At 41.5% G+C, this 18,635-nt stretch overlaps 1 protein-coding gene across 2 annotated transcripts in view; it reads right to left on the bottom strand.

Annotated features, from left to right (window-relative positions):
- The window catches only part of ZBTB44 (zinc finger and BTB domain containing 44), a 104,623-nt gene that overhangs the window by 36,972 nt on the left and 49,016 nt on the right, over positions 1-18,635 (bottom strand). For both annotated transcript variants that reach the window (XM_029573407.1, XM_029573406.1), the window contains exon 4: positions 10,156-11,218. In XM_029573407.1, the coding sequence (XP_029429267.1) occupies positions 10,156-11,164 (1,009 nt within the window). In that variant the 5' untranslated portion in view covers positions 11,165-11,218. The remainder of the gene's footprint in view (positions 1-10,155; positions 11,219-18,635) is intronic.

The following is an 18,635-nucleotide window of genomic DNA, read 5'->3' as shown; positions in this document are numbered from 1 at the left end:
CTCCACACCTCATAGAACTTCCCAGACACGTGAGCGGGAAGGAACAACAAAGAAACAGACCCAGTAGGAAACTCTTCTTTCTCCTGCCTTTTTTTTCCCCCAAAATAAAGTAAAAACTTTTACCTAAGCTCAGCCCTCCCTGGCTGAGAGCAGGAACAGGTCCTGGCTACGGGGAAGGGAATCCTTCAATGCCGAGCCTCTTTTGGCCTGCAACCGCTAATTGAATTTTAAGTCCTCACCACCCAAGGCTACCAAACTGAAGGTACTCTATTGAGGGAGGGACCGAACAGTATAACCTCAGGAGGCAAGTGGTGCTATATAAACGTCTCGCCTTTGTGATGTCTCCTTTTGTCCTTCCTTTTCTTTATCTTTTACACCCAGGCAATCCCCTTTAGGGAAATGCATGTCCACCATCTGCTGGAGATGGAGAATACTGGCGGGCTGAAGTCAGGGCAGGACTATATAGCCATGTCGTCAGCTTTTGCTTTGTCTCCATCTGCTGGCAGAGGTACATAACCTACTGGTGGGGAGTGACCTGCCAGAATGCAGAGTAAACCCTTATTTTGCCATGACTGAAAGGTTCTCTTTTGTAGTCCCAGGGCAAAATAACTTATTTCCTACCAATAGTAAATATAAATCAAATGTTTAATACTGCATATCCATCTTCAAGTTCTTAAAATAGGCTTAATCAAACAGCTACATCTAAGGTTTACCTGAAGTTTAGAAGGCAGTGCATGAAGAAAATATACTAAGTCCAAGGGGTCAGCTAACGATTGCTCCAAATCCAAAGTTGTATAATAGGATGATTTACATAGCCAGTCCCATAAATGCCACATAATACAAGCCATATTATAGAACTTGAAATTAGGTAGGCTCAAACCACCATAGTCTATGGGCTTCATTAGTTCAGACAGAGCTAGTCTAGTCTTCTTTCCTGCCCATAGTAATTTCCTAACAACTCCATTTAACAAAAATATTTCATTCTTGCTCAAATGAAGAGGTATGAGTGGAAAAATGTAAAACCACTTGGGAAGTATCATACGAGATAATTGTATTTTTCCAATGAGCAAAACATTTTTCAGATATATCAGAGAAAGAAGGGAAACCTGATTTGGAATAGTGACATTGAAAGGTAACAAGGATCAATGTGTGGAGAGAATCAAAGAAATGGCAGAAATATTCAACAAATACTTCAGTTCAGTATTAATAAAAGAAAATCCTGGAGAAGGAGCACTGCTGGTTGAAATGATCAAAGATGGGGGTGGGGTAGACAAAACTCAGTTTACAGAAGAGAATGTATGGGAATAGCTTGTAAAACAAAGTGGACAAGGCCATGGGGCCAGATGAGATGCATCCCAGGATACTGAGGGAGCTCACATATGTTCTGGCAGGTGTGCTGAAAGACCTGTTCAATAGATTCCTGGAAACAAGAGTGGTGCCATGTGACTGGAGAAGAGCTGTGGTAGTCCTGCTTCACAAGAGTGGCAGCAGAGAAGAGGCTAGAAACTACAGGCTGGTTAGTCTTAACCTTGGTGGTGGGAAAAAGTAATGGAGATACTGCTGAAGGAAAGGATAGTGAACTATCTACAATCCGATGGGTTGCTAGACCCGAGGCAGCATGGATTCACCAGGGTAAGGCCCTGTCAGACAAATCTGACTGATATTTTTTTTTTATTAGGTGACTAGAGAGTTGGCTCGAGAAAGATTGCTAGATGTGATTTATTTGGATTTCAGCAAAGCTTTTGACGGTTCCTTGTAGCAGAATCATGAATAAAATGAAAAGCTTGGGATTCAGCATCAAGGTGTTGGAGTGGACTACAAACTGGTTGACTGACAGGACACAGTGTGTAATTATAAATGGACCATACTCTGAAGAAGGAACAGCATTAAGTGTAGTTCCACAGGGATTGGTTTTGGGGTCCTGTTCTGTTCAATATCTTTGTGAGTGACACTGTGAATGGGATAGAAGGTAAAGTTTGTCTATTTGTGGATGACACTAAGATCTGCAACAAAGTGGACATGCATGAAGGAGTAGAGAGAATGAAAAGTAATTTAAAAAAGCTTGAAGAGGTCGAAAACTTGGCATCTGGGATTGAATGCCAAGAAGTACAGAGTCTTGCATCTGGGGTGTGGTAATCCAAAAGAGCTGTATGTTATGGGGGTTGAAAGACTAATGTGCACAGACTGGGAGAGGGATACTGGGGTGATGGGTCTGATGATCTGAAGGCGGCGAAGCAATGTGACAATGCTATAGCTAAAGCCAGATGAATGCTAAGCTACACAGAGAGAGTAATAACCAGTAAGAGAGAGAGGTGACAATGCCCTTGTACAGGTCATTGGTGAGGTCTCACCAGAATAGTGTGTTCAGTTCTGGAGACCATATCTGAAAAAGGATAGACAGGACGGAGGCAGTCCAGAAAAGGGCAACCAAAATGGTGTGGGATCTGTACCAGAAGACTTATGAGGAGAGGCTGAAAGATCTGAATAAATTTACGCTGGAAGAGAGGAGGTGAAAGGGAGTTATGATACAGACCTTCAGAAACCTGAATGGTTTTAATGATGCATGTTCCTCAAACCTTTTCCAGAAGAAAGCAAACAGTAGAACTAGGGATTTTCATGGGGGATGACTCAGAAACAACGTCAGGAAATATTTCTTCACGGAGAGGGTGGTCGATGCCTGGAATGCCCTTCTGGAAGAGGTGAAGAAGACAAAAAACAGGAAACAAATTCAAAAAGGCATGGGACAAACACTATGGATTCCTAAAGGCTAGAGTTTGGAAATTAAGAAAAGGGTGCATGGAGAATAACCAGCATGGAGCCACAGTTGCTACCCTAACAGAAGGGATGGGGATTAGTACCCTTAACCAAACAGCATACATGATTTTGACACAACGGCATCGCTGTCCGCTTCTGACGGTGAGGGAGGGGAGAGAGAAAAGGGAACTGAATGCAGATAACCAATGTCAGGCCCTGTCTTTTACAGTCTAGGGTACTAACAAGCACATATTAGGGAAAAAGTTAAGTACTGTTTTTACGGCCAAGTCCAAAAGCAAAGGACATTCAAGCAGCAGTATTGTATGAATTATCAGGAAAGCTGCTCACTCTGTAAAAATGTTGCTAGCAGTACTTTTTTTTTTTATGGATTTGACAGGTGCTTGGTTTTGATTTTTAATATTACTACCCTTAACGGAAATATGGGGGTAACCTGCATGGAGTGGCAGTTTCTACCATAAGAAGTTTGCTGGACAGAATGGATGGACCAATTGGTCTTTTTCTGCCATCATTACCATACTACTATGCAGAATGAGGGGGTCATGGGATGAGGGTGAAAGGAAGTAGACTCATAAGGTAGAGGAGTGCATCAGTGTTACCTTATGAGTGGTTTGATTCCACTGAGACTTCAGAGTCTCATGGGCTTGTCTTAAATGGAGGCATACCTTGGGGATGACATGAACAGCTGATGCCATGTACCCCAACATCCTCAACATGCCCCAAACTGATGTATGCTGACTCCAAAAGCTCTCTGCATTATGGACACTACTTTGATGATTCTGTTGATTAGCAGATAGGCTTTCAAATGAGTTATGTTTCGTCGCCATCAGTTCTATTTATAATCTGCCTTTCCTAAGACACTCAAAGCAGTTCATGATAATAGGAATATTGACATCATAAATGGCATAATAGAAATTTTCAATTATATAAAACATTTTAAAATAAAATATCACACATTGCATCAAAATTCTCAAAAGGAGTACAGTACTAAGTCTACTCTGAAATAGTTTCATTCAGGCCAATGCAATATCCTCACGAGAAAAATGGGCACTCATGATTGATCGCTCGCTTTCCTAACATGCACCCATCCACCTCTCCCGGGTGTGCGATGTAGTAGACTAATGAGCCATTGCATCAAAAAGGAGGCGTTAAGGGAAACTGTGCGCCCCTAGGGTCTCCTTGGCATCGGGCGCACAGAAGCAGCAGCTGTATGCAGATAAGGAAAACGGACGCTCAATTTTAAGAGCATCCATTTTCCTAACCTCACCACTATCAAGACTTTTTTTTTTTTTTTTAAATTTTCTTCACCCTGCTGCTTTCTGTGGTTCCTCAGACTTAATATCACCATGATAAGTCGGAACCACCACAGAAAAGCAGTATTTTCTGCTTTTATGTTAAACCTTTTGGGCTTTTCAAGACGTAATGCCAACTCCAGGGCTGGCTTTAATTTTTGAGGGTTAAAATGTGCGCGCCTGACGCATGGTTATTTTTTACATAAGGGGTACTAAGCTAATAACCTCATCAACATGGCATTTACATGTGATGAGCGCCATTAGTTATGCACTGGTTTGGATGAACTGATCCCCTTATTGCATCGAGGTTATGGACGTGCATCCAAAATGTGCGTTCAACCACAGGTTAACCTGTGCATTAGCTTAAGCGCACAGTATTGCATCAGCCTGTTTGTGAGCCCCTTTATCTTTATCTATATTATCCTTATTAAAAATTATTTATTTATATGCCGCTTACACAAAGGCTTAAGCGGCGCACAATAAAACATACATAATAACAAAGATAAAAAAACCCAAACCAAACAAACATCTAGGCAACCCTGTCAAGGCAGTTCAAAACCATGCCTCAAATGTTTATATTGATAAGAATTGAAATCAGTTTAAGCAACATGTCACTCGAATCACAGAAAGAATGTTTTGACAATGGCCTTAAACGTTTTTGTGCAATTTATCAATCACCTGGTGCACAAGGTGACAGGCAGTTTACAAATTTACATAATACATGAAAGCAAAATTACAATATCAAGTCAAGTCAAACTACAAAGAAAAGACCCAATAATCCCGACAAGCCAAACTATACAAGGCATAACCTGAAAAACACATAAGGCTAGTTACTGTCCCTCCCACTACTCATAAGCCAGCCTAAATAGATGGTTCAGCAAAGCTTTAAATGATTTACAGCATGACAATCTGTTATTCTTGAAGTAAGGAATTCCAAAGCTCAGGCACAGCCATCATAAAAGCCCTTTTTCTTATCTCATCCAGGTACATCATTTTGGGTGATGGCACATTAAGCAGGCCTCTCCCAGTGAACTATAAAGGTTCAATTAGGCTTATTGTCTTTCCTTGAGTCCTGACAGACCAGTCCAGACGAGTGGGGTATGTTCTCTGTCCATCAAGAGGGGGCAGAGAAAAAAGTTCAGAGCCGAGTTCATTCCCTATATAGGGGTATGGTGCTGCCACAGCTCTTCAGTATCTTATGCCAAAGCTAAAATAACCAAAGGTAATTGTTAGTTTTGGTTTCCAAATCCCCATGTCAAACATTTGCTGCCTGGTTACTAGCCCAGGAAAAAGCAGAGTTGCTTACCTGTAACAGGTATTTCTCCTAGGACAGCAGGATGCTAGCCCTCCCACATAGGTGACATAATCGGATGGAGCCCGGCACGGAAAACTTATGTCAAAGTTTCTGGAACTTTGACTAGGCATACTAAGCATGCCCAGCATGCCCTACACCATGAGTCCACGCAGTATCCCTCTTCAGACTTATAATATATAATTATATTAATTGAAAATATATGGAGAAACCCATCTCCGCGGGGTGGTGGGCGGGTTTCATGAGGAATAACACCCTGCTGTCCTAGAACACCTATTCTTTTTCTCCTAGGACGATGTCCGTCTCCGGAGGGGGGCTGCAAAAAAAGTAAGTCGCTTCGTTGCTTTTCACTGCCAGTCCTCTCTCCCCTCCTCCCAAAAAGCAAGGCTGCTTTTCACGCCTTGCTTCGGGAGGAGGGGAGAGAGGACTGGCAATCCCAAGTGTAGGATTGCCCGTCCTCGCTCCCCTCTCTCTCTTGCAACTTTTTTTTTTTCGCTTTCGTTGCTTCGGGAGGAGGGGAGAGGACTGGGGCTGCCCCGGAGACCAGCACCCATGGACGCGGCCAGGGCAGGTGAGCGGGGGCTGGGGGAAAGTTTGCCGCCTACCATTATCCCTGCCTCTAACGCAGGGGTAAGGGTAGGCGGTAGGTTAGCAGGTTAAACGCGCGGCAAAACGGCAGGGTAAAAAAGCGATAGTTGGGGCGCGCGTTACTGTATGGGAGGGAATAGCTAATTCGATCGTTTATTTATTTATTTATAATTTTTTTCTATACCGACATTCTTGAACAAAATACATGTAATATACATGCCGCGGGCGGAAGGGGTTACCCGGTGATTTAAGGACGCGGTAAGAGTAGGTTAAAGGGGACTGTGTATCACAGGAAGGGCTAACGCGGCCGAAAAGTGGGTAGAAAGCGGGTTAGGAGCAGGGTAACCGCGGCCGCACTTTATTGTATTGACCTGTCTGTTAGAAACAAAAAGGAAAGAGGAAAGCGCCACTAATTTTCTAAAGAAGTAGCTGAAAAGATAAGGAAAAAAAAGATTAGCATTCATAAACTACAAGAGATTGCAGAAAGAGGAAGACAGGCAACAATATCTGGAAAAGACTAAGAGAAGCTGGGAAAGTGTTTAGGAATGCAAATTGAAGAAAAATAGCAAATATGGTAAACAGGGGGAAATTAGACATTTTTAGATATGTTCATGATAGAAGGAAGTACAAAAGTGGCATTTGAGACTCAGAGGTGAAAGGGAAGAATATGAAGAGGCTGACAAAAAAAGCAAAACTGCTTAAATATTTGTTTGGTGATCATTGTAGAACGGCCAGGAGCAGGACAATATAAAGCAAACACAAATAAGATTGGAAGTGAGATAAACAAATGATTTTCAGAAAAGTGTGGTGGTGAGGAGTTAGCTAAACTTAAAGTAGATAAAATCAATATGGTTGGAAAGTAGAAGAGCAGTGGGCAAAATTAAAAGGAGATATTATAAGGTCAACTAAACTCTCAGGCCTATACAGTAAGGAGCGGTAGGGAGAGCTGCGTTAGTGCCGGGCGCACCCGCGGTTGCCGCACGCACAGTCCAAGCTCACCTACCGCTCGATACTGTATGTAAATAGCTTGCAAATGCAAGCTGCGTCTAAGAAGCGTCCGTGAAGCGTTAGGCCCGCGCAACCCATTTTAATTCAAGAGAATTAAGGGAACTTGAAGTTCTGGCAGCTCTGGGGGCTGCTGTTCTCGATACTTAAAAAAAAAGAGTTTGGGGTAGTTCTGGAGGACGGGATAGGAGCAAATGTGGATCCTGTTCAGAAAAGTGGAAGTAAGGAGGAGGCTGGAAACTACAGGCCAGTTAGCAAATTAATGGAACTGCTGCTAAAATAGATGATAGTGCAGTTTCTGGAATCCAATGGATTGCAAGATCCAAGGCAGCATGATTTTTACCAACGGCAGGTCTTGTCAGAATAATCTAATCAATTTCTTTGATTAGGGGACCAGAGAGTTGGATCGGGGAGAGCACTAGATGGATTCAGTAAGGCCTTTTACATGGTTCCACACCCTTGGCATGGGCCCTAAAGTGACGGACTGGGTTAGAAACTGGTTGAATGAGAGGCAAACGAATAGTAAATGGTATTCACTCTGAGGAGGGGGGCATTATTTTTGTGAGTGACATTGTGAAAGGATTGTCAGGAAAGGTTTGCCTTTTTGCCAATTACACCAAAATATGTAACAGGGTAGATGGCCAAGAAGGTATAGAAAATATGAACAGGGATCTAATGAAGCTTGAGAAATGGTCTAGAACCTGGCAGCTAATATTTAATGCTAAAAAACTGCAGTTATACCTTTAGGCTGCAAAAACACAAGGGAGAGGTATAGTGTGGGGGTGAAATTCTTCTAAGCAAAAAAGAATGGATCTGGGAGTGATAATATTTGATGACCTTAAGGTGGTCAAACAGGTGGATAAAGGGACAGTAAAAGCTTGGCTGCATAGGGAGAGGAATGGTCAGCAGAAAAAGAGGTGATATTGTCCTTGTACGTGATCCTGGTGAGATCTCATTTGGAACACTGTGTACAATTCGGGTGACCACACCTTCAAGAGGATATAAATCGGATGGAGTCAGTCCAGAGTGAGTACTAAAATGATTCATGGTCTTCGTTCTAAACCATATGGGGACAGACTTAAGAATCTAAACATGTATACCCTAGAGGAAATATAGGATGGGGAGATATGATAGAGACATTAATATACCTCCAAGGTCTGCATGCACAAGAGGCGGGCCTCTTTCAAATAAAAGGAGACTCTAGAACAAAGGATACTATGATATGAGGGTGAAAGGAAGCAGACTCAGGAATAATATAAGGAAGTATTTCACAGAGAAAGTAGTTAGTAGAAGCATACAACAGCATTCCTGTGGAGTGTTGGAAATAACAGTACCTGAATGGGATAAATGCAGAGGATCTTTGAGGAAGTGGTAGGGATTGCAAAGCTGAATAGTTGGTGTGGATGGGCTGACTACATAGGCTGTATGCTCTTTTACTGCCATCATGTTTCTATGTACTCAGACTAGAACCTGTATTGGATATGCAGGCTTATTATGTCTGAGCAATAAATAAAAACTGAGCTAAAAGCTGTACAGAGATGGAGTTACCTGAGGGTTCTAAGATGGCATTGCTGCAAGCACCTGACACAGAGCTCCTGATCTGAGGAACTTTAAATTCAATGTACCTATTTGGAAATCCTTCCTGCCTGATTATGGGAAGTGCAAGGATAAGTTTAAGCCTACTAGCAGCTGTCTTTGACTCCCATTTTTTAGTCTTCAATACACCAATTCATCAGTTGAGAAAGTAGTGAACCACTTCGGAAAATGTTCCCTGTTGGGCAGGCAATGGAACAGCCATCCAGCTGGAAAGTATTGTCTTGAAAATTAAGTTGGACTTATGGTCTAAGTCAGTGATGGTGAATGCCAGTCCTCGAGTGCCACAAACAGGCCAGGTTTTCAGGATATCTACAATGAATATGCATGAAAAAGATTTGCATACAAAGGAGGCAATGCACGCAAATCTATCTCATGTATATTCATTATGGATATCCTGAAAATCTGGCCTGTTTTTGGCATTCGAGGATTGGAGTTCACCATCACTGGTCTAAGTATTATTCTTAACTTAAAATTGTAAGATTCCTGATGTGATTGAAAGTCATTCAAAACTGTCTATATCTGTACATGGACCCAAAAAACAAATCGGAAGCCGATCCAGTTGGCTGTGATACAGTAAAGACAATGAGAATCGGACGATCAGAAGAAGCCCTTTATTTCAATGCCCGACTCTGGCCGAGTTTCGCTCATAGAGCTGCCTCAGGGGCAATTCAATTAGCAGGACTTAAAATATGCTAATTGAATTGCCCCTGAGGCAGCTCTATGAGCGAAACTCGGCCAGAGTCGGGCATTGAAATAAAGGGCTTCTTCTGATCGTCCGATTCTCATTGTCTTTACTGTATATCTGTACATGTGAAGGAGGAAGAAATTATGACTGTTTCTATGATTAGTACTATTTATTATTTGTTAAATTAATAATCTACAAGTTGTGAAGACCAAAAATGTATCAAGTCTTTGGAACAAAATTTAATTTCCTGTCATCTGACATACCACAAATATACCCACTAGAAATAGAAAATACTGCATTTATCATTATGTTGTTCTCTTATCTCCCAAGAAAGTTTTTAAGGTGGCTGCCTTTCATTTAATATTATTTAACTGATACTCATTAAGTCCTTTGAAGAATTATGAAGGAGTGGTCTTATGGCAGAAATCTTTGAGTTCAAAATCTTATTCTCACAAATAGGTACTGATAAAATGTCTTATAGTATTAGCATTTAAAATGTACTAGTATGAGGAGTGTCTAGCTATGCACACTGAATGACTGCTTCCAAAGGGATTGCAAGATGATGTATTTATCATCAACAAACAGCTGGATATATTGAAGCACATGTAATTAATATAACCTAGTCAACTGAACAGAGAGTAGAACAATCAAAATAATACTCCGAACAACAATACTTTCCTAACTAATACTCACTAAACCAGTTCAGTTCACAATGTTTTACTTCATGAATACTGTTTAAGTTAAACAAAACCGCACTATTGTAGTTCATCATAGCAAACCTAATAAAAGCTAAATTGGATTTTGGTTCTATATGCTCCCAAACATTAAAATATACTCTAAAGGATAAGCAAATATGTTTTGTAGCAAACAAAAATTGATATAATATTCAATATTTCTGAATTTACCTGTTGAGGACGACTGTGGACTAATGAGGAGATCTTCCTGAACTTGTTCACTTCCAGGGACAGTTTGCTGGTCACTTAGGGAGCTCTGGGATGCACTGACAGGTTGAGATACTTCCTCATGTACTTCCTCATCACTTAATCTTTCAACTTTGACTCTGACATCTTCTTCCATTACCAAAGGAGAACTGACCTTTGTGCTCTCACAGGTCACATAATCATTCACCCTTCTGGTTACTTCAGAGGGCCCAGGCAATTCTAAAGTCCTAGATTCTGCTTGTTTGACTTTCTCAGACTGAAGCCGTCGATCAATTCCAAATGGAAAGGTCCATGGGAAAGCTAAAGAAGAGTCTACGGGCTGATTCCGTGTCTCTGAATAGGATACTGAAGGATTTAACACCTGGGGGGAGTTTGTTTGTGTGCTGCACTTCATTGGGCTTTCTGGAGACATTACAATGTAGCTTTTACGTTTTCTACGGGACTCTCTGCAAACAGGAATGGTTCTTTCCACCACGCTACACTCAGAAGAAACTGGAGACAGGCTGCCATCTCGAAAATTACAGTTTGCATTAATCTCCTGTCCAGCATCAAGCACCTTCTCTTGCTGGTTATTAGATGTGTTCCACAAAATGCTGGATTTCATAAACTCTGAGCAGGTGCTGGCAACACTGAACATTTGCATATAGCTGGCTGCAGCCAACACATCAATAATGTTCTCTGTGTTAATAGACAGGGTTGCTGTGTACGCGTATTCCAAAAGAGGAATGAAACCTGTGACAGTTACATGATGCAAGTCCAAGACACATTGGTTGTTGTCATCAGACTGACCAACAAGTTTACTGCGGAAGAATTCACTGCAAGCGGCCAGGACCACCTTGTGTGCTCTGAAAATCTTGTCCTGGACACGGATTGTGATGTCGCAGAAGTGTCCATCATTTCGCAGCATGTTTAATTTTCCCAGCATCTCTTGGCTGTGGGCAGGGGAGTTATGGGTAAACGTTTTTAAACCCATTTTATTTTTCCTTGTATGACTACTTCCTCAGGGATGCAAATGGTCAGAAGCGTCCTGAAAAACATAACAGACCTGTTTTCTGTTCTTGTTTAAACAAAATAGGTTTTTATGTTAACATTTGGGACCAAAAAGCAAAACTAGTTGAATTGGAAATCAGTTTCAAAACAAGATGCAAAAAGGCCTAAATGTTTTCTATAAACTTCACTTAAATACTAGTAATTTATTTCATCCAGTGATCTTGAGGATATAATTGTCCTGAAAATCAGACTCAGTAGCTCTACCTCCAGATATTCCACTAACAAATATTAGACAGAACTTAAAGATCTATATAAGGCTTTTCAATGTATTATGTAATTCTGTTATTTACATAATAGCACATTATACATTTCAGAGAGTAATGAATAAGAGGAAACCGATGCTGCTACCAATGCGTTGAATTCAAATATATTCTGTACCCTGTATATACAAAGATAAATGGTGTGTATAGATACACAAAGGAAATAATTACTTTCATTAGAAAATTTTATGGCAAAGGAACCACAAACTTCCACTGGCCATAAAGTAGCAAACACCCCAGCTATAAAATCAAGTTTATGGAGGAACTTTTTTTTTTTTTTTTTAAGATTTACTACAAATGAACAGAAGTATTCTAATGAGGCAGGGTATAACAGTTACAGGTCTGGCTCAAAAATGGTTAAAGAAGAGGTGAGCTTCAATGTCAGGATGAGAGATTAATTACTAGAGATGTGAATCGGAACTGAAATCCGAACCGATTCTGGTTCCAATTCACATCTATAGAGATGTGAATCGGAACTGAAATCCGAACCGATTCTGGTTCCGATTCACATCTCTATTAATTACAGTACCACAAAATTGTGGATTACGGCCAAGATGGCTCACAGGCAAAAACAGACAAATGGAGATTCTGTAAAACAGAATATAAACAGTTGGCTATATACCTTGTAACTAGACATCAGAAGACCAGTATACAGAAAGGCATAATAAAGTGCTGTAAAAAAGCAATATGATAATGACCCTGAGAGAACTGTATGAAATGAAGTAGTGATCACCTAGGACATTCCAGTTCAACAGATAAAAAAGCTTAATGCAAGTAAACCAGATAAACACAAGGACAGCATTGCTGATAAAAGTGTCATTACCAAATAATTCTGTGAATCATATGGTATGAGAGAAGATACTTAAGTACCAAATGATGCTATCAGAAAAAAAAAAACACACATGGCAGAAAGATACAGATATTCCAATTTATTAGGGGCCACTAGCCTCATTAAAAAGAACTTCCAGGAGCTTTTAGACATGCTGCCTATGCATAACACCCTATGACCTCCAGAAGGAAGCTCTCTTTAGCACAATGCAAGTATTGAGAAAGATGTTAGCAGTAAATTAGAGACTGAGATCAGAATGAACATAACATTTGAAAAGGAAATAGAGCAGCTTTTAAACTAGAACAGGTGGGAAGCTGACAGTCGCTCAGCAGAATATGGCTCAGAGGGAGGAATCTTCAAAAGATACTAATAAAACAGAAGAGAGAGGGCATCCCAACAGAGAAGTTCCATTAAAAACAAAAGTAGTTCATGTGTTTATAAGTAAAGAACCACCTGAGTTAAGATTCCAACTTATTAGCAGGTTGTTAAAACAAACAAAAAACATACTTTGAAATGTCTGTATGCCAATGCCAGAAGTCTAGGAAGTAAGATGAGTTAGTGTATAGCACTGAATGAAGAGGTAGACATAATTGGCATTTCCAAGACCTGGTGGAAGGAGGATAACATTGGGACAGTGCTATACTAGGGTACAAAACATATTGCAGCGATAGGCTGGATCAATTTGGTGTGTGGGGGGCAGGGGGGGTAGCACTTTACGTATGGGATGGTACAGAGTCCAACAGGATAAATATTTGAAGACAACAATGTACAGTAGAATTTTTATGGGTAAAAACCCCATGTGTTGGGGAAGAGTATGGCGATAGGGGTATTCTACCATTCACCTGGCCAAAATGATCAGATGAACAATGATATGCTAAGAGAAATTAGAGAAGCTATCATTTTGCAGAACAGTAATAATGGGAGATCTCAATTACCCCAATATTGCCTGGGTAAATGTAACATCAGGACATGCTAGAGAGATAAAGTTCCTGGATGGAATAAACAACTGCGCTCTAGGATGCACCCGCTGCCTCTTAGCCGTGCCCAAGGGTCGGGGGCTAGGTACTCGCCGCGATTTGGCCGCTGGACCGAGGCTTACCTCCGAGGGACCACGGAAATCACCTCGGGAATCTCAACTGGGGGAGGGACCCTAGGGTATCACTGCAGGAGAGCGGGGCTCGTCTTCAGGTAGGTTTGTTCTTTAAAATTTGGATTTTCTTCTTTGAATTTGTTCGAACGCTGTGAGAGCGTGCAGATAGTCCCTAACTGATATGGAGACTGAAAATACTTAAGAGTTGCACTTCCTGCAGGGGTATATGTACTAGGGGCTGACATCAGATTGAAATCTGATCCTTCTCCAACTGCTAGAAGGAGTACACTATACCCATTGGTCCTGAGTCCATCTGCTACACGCTAGGAAATATGGGATTTATTTCTTAGTGGAACACAGGATTTGGTGCAAGAGGTAACAGAGTGGGGCCACGAGGTAACAGGGTAAGGCACTTGGCAACAGTGATCATAACAATCAAACTTTATTTAATGAATAGAAGGAGGACAATAAGTAAATCTACAGCTCTAGAACTCCACAATTAAATTTCACATCTATTGCTAGTAATTTGTAACCTATCATTAAAATTGTCCATTGTACCTGAAGATTACAGGGTGGCCAATGTAACCTCAATATTTGAAAAGGGCTCCAGGTGAGATCCGGAAAACTATAGATTGGTGAGCCTGACTTCAGTGCTGGGAACAATCGTAAAAACTATTCTAAAGAACAAAATCATAGAACACAGATAGACACAGCTGGAATGGATTTACCCAAAGGAAGTCTTACCTCACAAACCTGCTACATTTTTTGACGGGATTAACGTGGATAAAGGTGAGCTGGTAGATGTAGTGTTTTTAGATTTTCAGAAGACATTTAACAAAGTAAGAGCGACTGCTAAGAAAATTAAAAAATTAATGTCCTTTTATGAATTACAAACTGGTTAAAAGATAGGAAATAGAGTAGGATTAAATGATCAGTTTTTTCAGTGGAGAAAAGGTAAACAGTGTGCATCAGGGATCTGTACTTTGGCCAGCACTTTTTAATATTTATAAATGATCTGGAAAGGGAAACGAGACAGGTGATCAAATTTGCAGATGACATTATTCAGAGTTAAATCACAAGCAGACTTTGATAAATTGCAGGAGGACCTTATGAGACTATATTACTCTGGTTCCCAGAATACCAAGATACCACCAACTTGGGAAACAAAACAAACCCGATTGCTATAGATCCCTACATAGACACTACACCATCAGCAGAATCTCTCACCTTGGTCACATTTGCAGAATAGAGACAAGAGCCTCACCAAATACAGAATAAAAGATCACAAATTAGAACCAGCAATAGGCAGACAAACACTGAAATGGAAACCCCAAGAAGCCAGACTCTGACTACAGTGTAAAGATGGAAAAACAAATATCACCATCCTCATAAATCAAAATTAAGAAACAAACTATGAATTATAATAGTAAATATCATACTAATAAAAGAATATTTCAAAATTACTGATGAATAGAACATCTATTAAAGTTATATACAGTTTTTAAAAATTTCCCAATCATCAATAAAATATTTAAAAACAGCAGATACATCAATTAACACCCAATAATTACAACTAATAAGGATTTTAAAAACCCTGATTGTCTATTGCCTGGGAACTCTTGATTTCCAGTCATCCTGAGAATTGTCTAGGATTAGGGGGCTGGGGGCTAGACAAACTTTATCCTCTCTCACACACACATATACATGCTATCATTCACTCACATCCTCTCTCACACAGACACAATCTTATACACAAGCTCTCAAACTCTCTCCTACCCCCCACTACGCACACACAGGCTCTTATTCCCACAGATTCCCTTATACACAAACAGGTTCTCACTCTCATTAGCTCCCTCACCCCTGTGCCCCTCCCCACTGGCAAGCTCCCATTCATTCTCTCACACAGGACCTCCCCCCCCCCCCCCAATGCAGGCTCCCATTCATTCTGACCTTCTCACCAACCACATAGGCTCATATGCAGAGTTTTTCCTTCTGAAGATGTGACTAAATGCTTGTAGAGCATTGCGCATCATTCTGAGTTCCAACAAGTTTATCTATAAACGTCGTTCCAGAGCTGATCAAATCCCTTGGGTTTTGAACTGTCTGGTGTGGGTTCCCCAACCCACACTAGAGGCATCTGTGGTTAGTATGACTTGATATGGTGCCAGTTGAAGGGGAACATTTTGTATGTTGAAAGTTTATAACCACCACCATCTCTCCCCTTTCATTTCCAAGGTAAATGTTATCTTCATGTGAATGAATTGTGCGAGTTGATTCCATTGAGTTTTCAATCCCAGTGAATTGAATGCATGTGTAAACGTGTTAATGGCACTGCACAAATAGCTGCCGCTAGGTGGCCTAAGAGCATGAGAAACTGGCATGGTATTGTAATTTTCAATTTTATCAAGGGTATACATGTCTCTAAGTCTAATCTCATGCGTCTTTTGGTGCAGATACCACTCCATTTTGGTTGCCTCTCTCTGAATTATTTCTATCCTGTCTCTGTGCTTTTGAGATATGGTCTCCACAATTGAACATTGTACTCCAGGTGAGGCCTCACCAATGACCTGTACAGGATTATCACCACATTTTGCTGTTGGCTATGCTTCCCTCTAAGCTCTGCATCCCTCTGACCCTTGTCACTGCCTTGTCACACTACTTCGGTACCTCCAGATCATTAGAAGCTATCACACTATGATGTCTCTCCTGGTCCATGTACATCAGTCTCTCGTCCATCACATATAGCTCCTTTGAATTTCTGCATCCAAAATACAAGATTCTGCATTTTTTTACATTGAATTTTAGCTTCCAAACTTTTGACCCCTTCTCATTATCTCTTCTCCTTCTGAAGTATCCCCACTCTGTTATAGATCTTGGTGTCATCTGCAAAAAGAAACTTTTCCTGCTAACCCCTCTGCAATATCTCTAAACAAAGATATTGAAGAGAACCAATCCCAGAATTGATCCCTGAGGCACTCCACTAATCACCTGTCTACCCTCAAAGTCATGGCCAGACAGCTTGGCACCCATGGCCAAATGAAAAAGTAGTGTCACCCTATTTATACCACATGACACCACGAGCTAGAAGACTAATTTTTTTTAAACTTAACACTATTACTATTTAAATCTGTGGGGGTTCATTTTCTGAAGAAACCTGTGAGGGAGTCAGTTGGACTGTTAGATGACCGATGGGTTAAAGGGGCTCTTAGGGAAGATGAGGCCATTGCAGAAAGACTAAATTAATTCTTTGCTTCCATGTTTACTAATGAGGATGTTGGGGTGATACTAGTCACACACTATGTTGGCTCTCACACACCTTATGTATTCCGGGTACCCAAATTGTAAACAATATCCCAAAGTGCTGGTACACCTGATACTTTCTTCAAATATTTAGGAATAGCTATTATCTCACAATAGTTTTGTAGGACCACTGCTCATAGGGTCTAGGTATTTTTACCAGACTCTTTTAAATGGTTTCTGGTCCAATTTACTTTATATATATATATATTTTTAAATTTTTTATAATTTTTTATAACTTTATATCACGCTGGTAAAACTCCAAAAAAGTCACATTTGAAAGTCTATAAGCTGTCACTTTTCTCAATCCCGATGACAATTAATTCAGCAATAGTACTTATCTGCATGGCCCAACACGATCGCGTTTCGGACCCCCACTCTTGAGGTCCTGCTTCAGGGGACAAAAACTTTCATATTATTCCGTGACAATCAATGCTGTATTCAATAGCTGCATCCATCCATTTTTGTAGACACGATCCCAGCTTGGAGATCGGCGATTCCAAGCTGGGATCGTGTCTACAAAAATGGATGGATGCAGCTATTGAATACAGCATTAAATTGGACCAGAATACTAGAGATGTGTATCGTGTGATCGATCATCTTAACGATCGATTTCGGCTGGGGGGGGGAGGGAATTGGATCGTCATGGTTTTGTTTTTATAAATATCGTGTAAATCGTAAATCGGGAGAGGGCAGGAAAACCGGCACACTAAAACATCCCTAAAACCCACCCCGACCCTTTAAAATAAATCCCCCACCCTCCCGAACCCCCCCAAAATGTCTTAAATTACCTGGGGTCCAGTGGGGGGGTCCCGTTGTGATCTTCCACTCTCGGGCGTCGGGCGTGTTGATAGAAAATGGCGCCGGCGCTACCTTTGCCCTGTCATATGACAGGGCAAAGGTAGCGCCGGCGCCATTTTGGTTCCTGTTCCCCGACGTCACGAGCGTAGGAGATCGCTCCCGGACTTCCGCTGGACCCCCAGGGACTTTTGGCCAGCTTGGGGGGGGGCCTCCTGACCCCCCACAAGACTTGCCAAAAGTCCAGCGGGTGTCCGGGAAAGCAAAGCAAAGCAAAATGGCGCTGGCCATATGGTCATATTGCCGTACAGCAAAATGGCGCCGGCCGTACGGCAACACGATTCGAGTGCAGGAGGTCGTTCCCGGACACCCGCTGGACTTTTGGCAAGTCTTGTGGGGGTCAGGAGGCCCCCCCCCCCCAAGCTGGCCAAAAGTCCCTGGGGGTCCAGCGGGAGTCCGGGAGCGATCTCCTACGCTCGTGACGTCGGGGAACAGGAACCAAAATGGCGCCGGCGCTACCTTTGCCCTGTCATATGACAGGGCAAAGGTAGCGCCGGCGCCATTTTCTATCAACACGCCCGACGCCTGAGAGTGGAAGATCACAACGGGACCCCCCCCCACTGGACCCCAGGTAATTTAAGACATTTTGGGGGGGTTCAGGAGGGTGGGGGATTTATTTTAAAGGGTCGGGGTGGGTTTTAGGGATGTTTTAGTTTGCCGGTTTTCCCGCCCTCCCCCTTCCCCCGATTTACGATTTTTGACGATAAATCGGGGGAATTCCTATTAAATATCGCCTCTAACGATTTTTGACGATTTAAAATATATCGGACGATATTTTAAATCGTCAAAAAACGATTCACATCCCTACAGAATACAGAATACAGCATTAAATTGGACCAGAAACCATTTAAAAGAGTCTGGTAAAAAAATACCTTGACCCTATGAGCAGTGGTCCTACAAAACTATTGTGAGATAATAGCTATTCCTAAATATTTGAAGAAAGTACCAGGTGTACCAGCACTTTGGGGTGATACTAGTTCCAGAGATGGTTTTCATATGTGATGAGTCAGATGAACTGAACCAAATCACTGTGAACCTGGAAGATGTAGTAGGCCAGATT

The sequence above is a fragment of the Rhinatrema bivittatum genome, chromosome 12 (assembly GCF_901001135.1).
Source record: "Rhinatrema bivittatum chromosome 12, aRhiBiv1.1, whole genome shotgun sequence".
Classification (NCBI taxonomy): domain Eukaryota; kingdom Metazoa; phylum Chordata; class Amphibia; order Gymnophiona; family Rhinatrematidae; genus Rhinatrema; species Rhinatrema bivittatum.
This window is presented reverse-complemented; position numbering and strand designations above follow the sequence as displayed.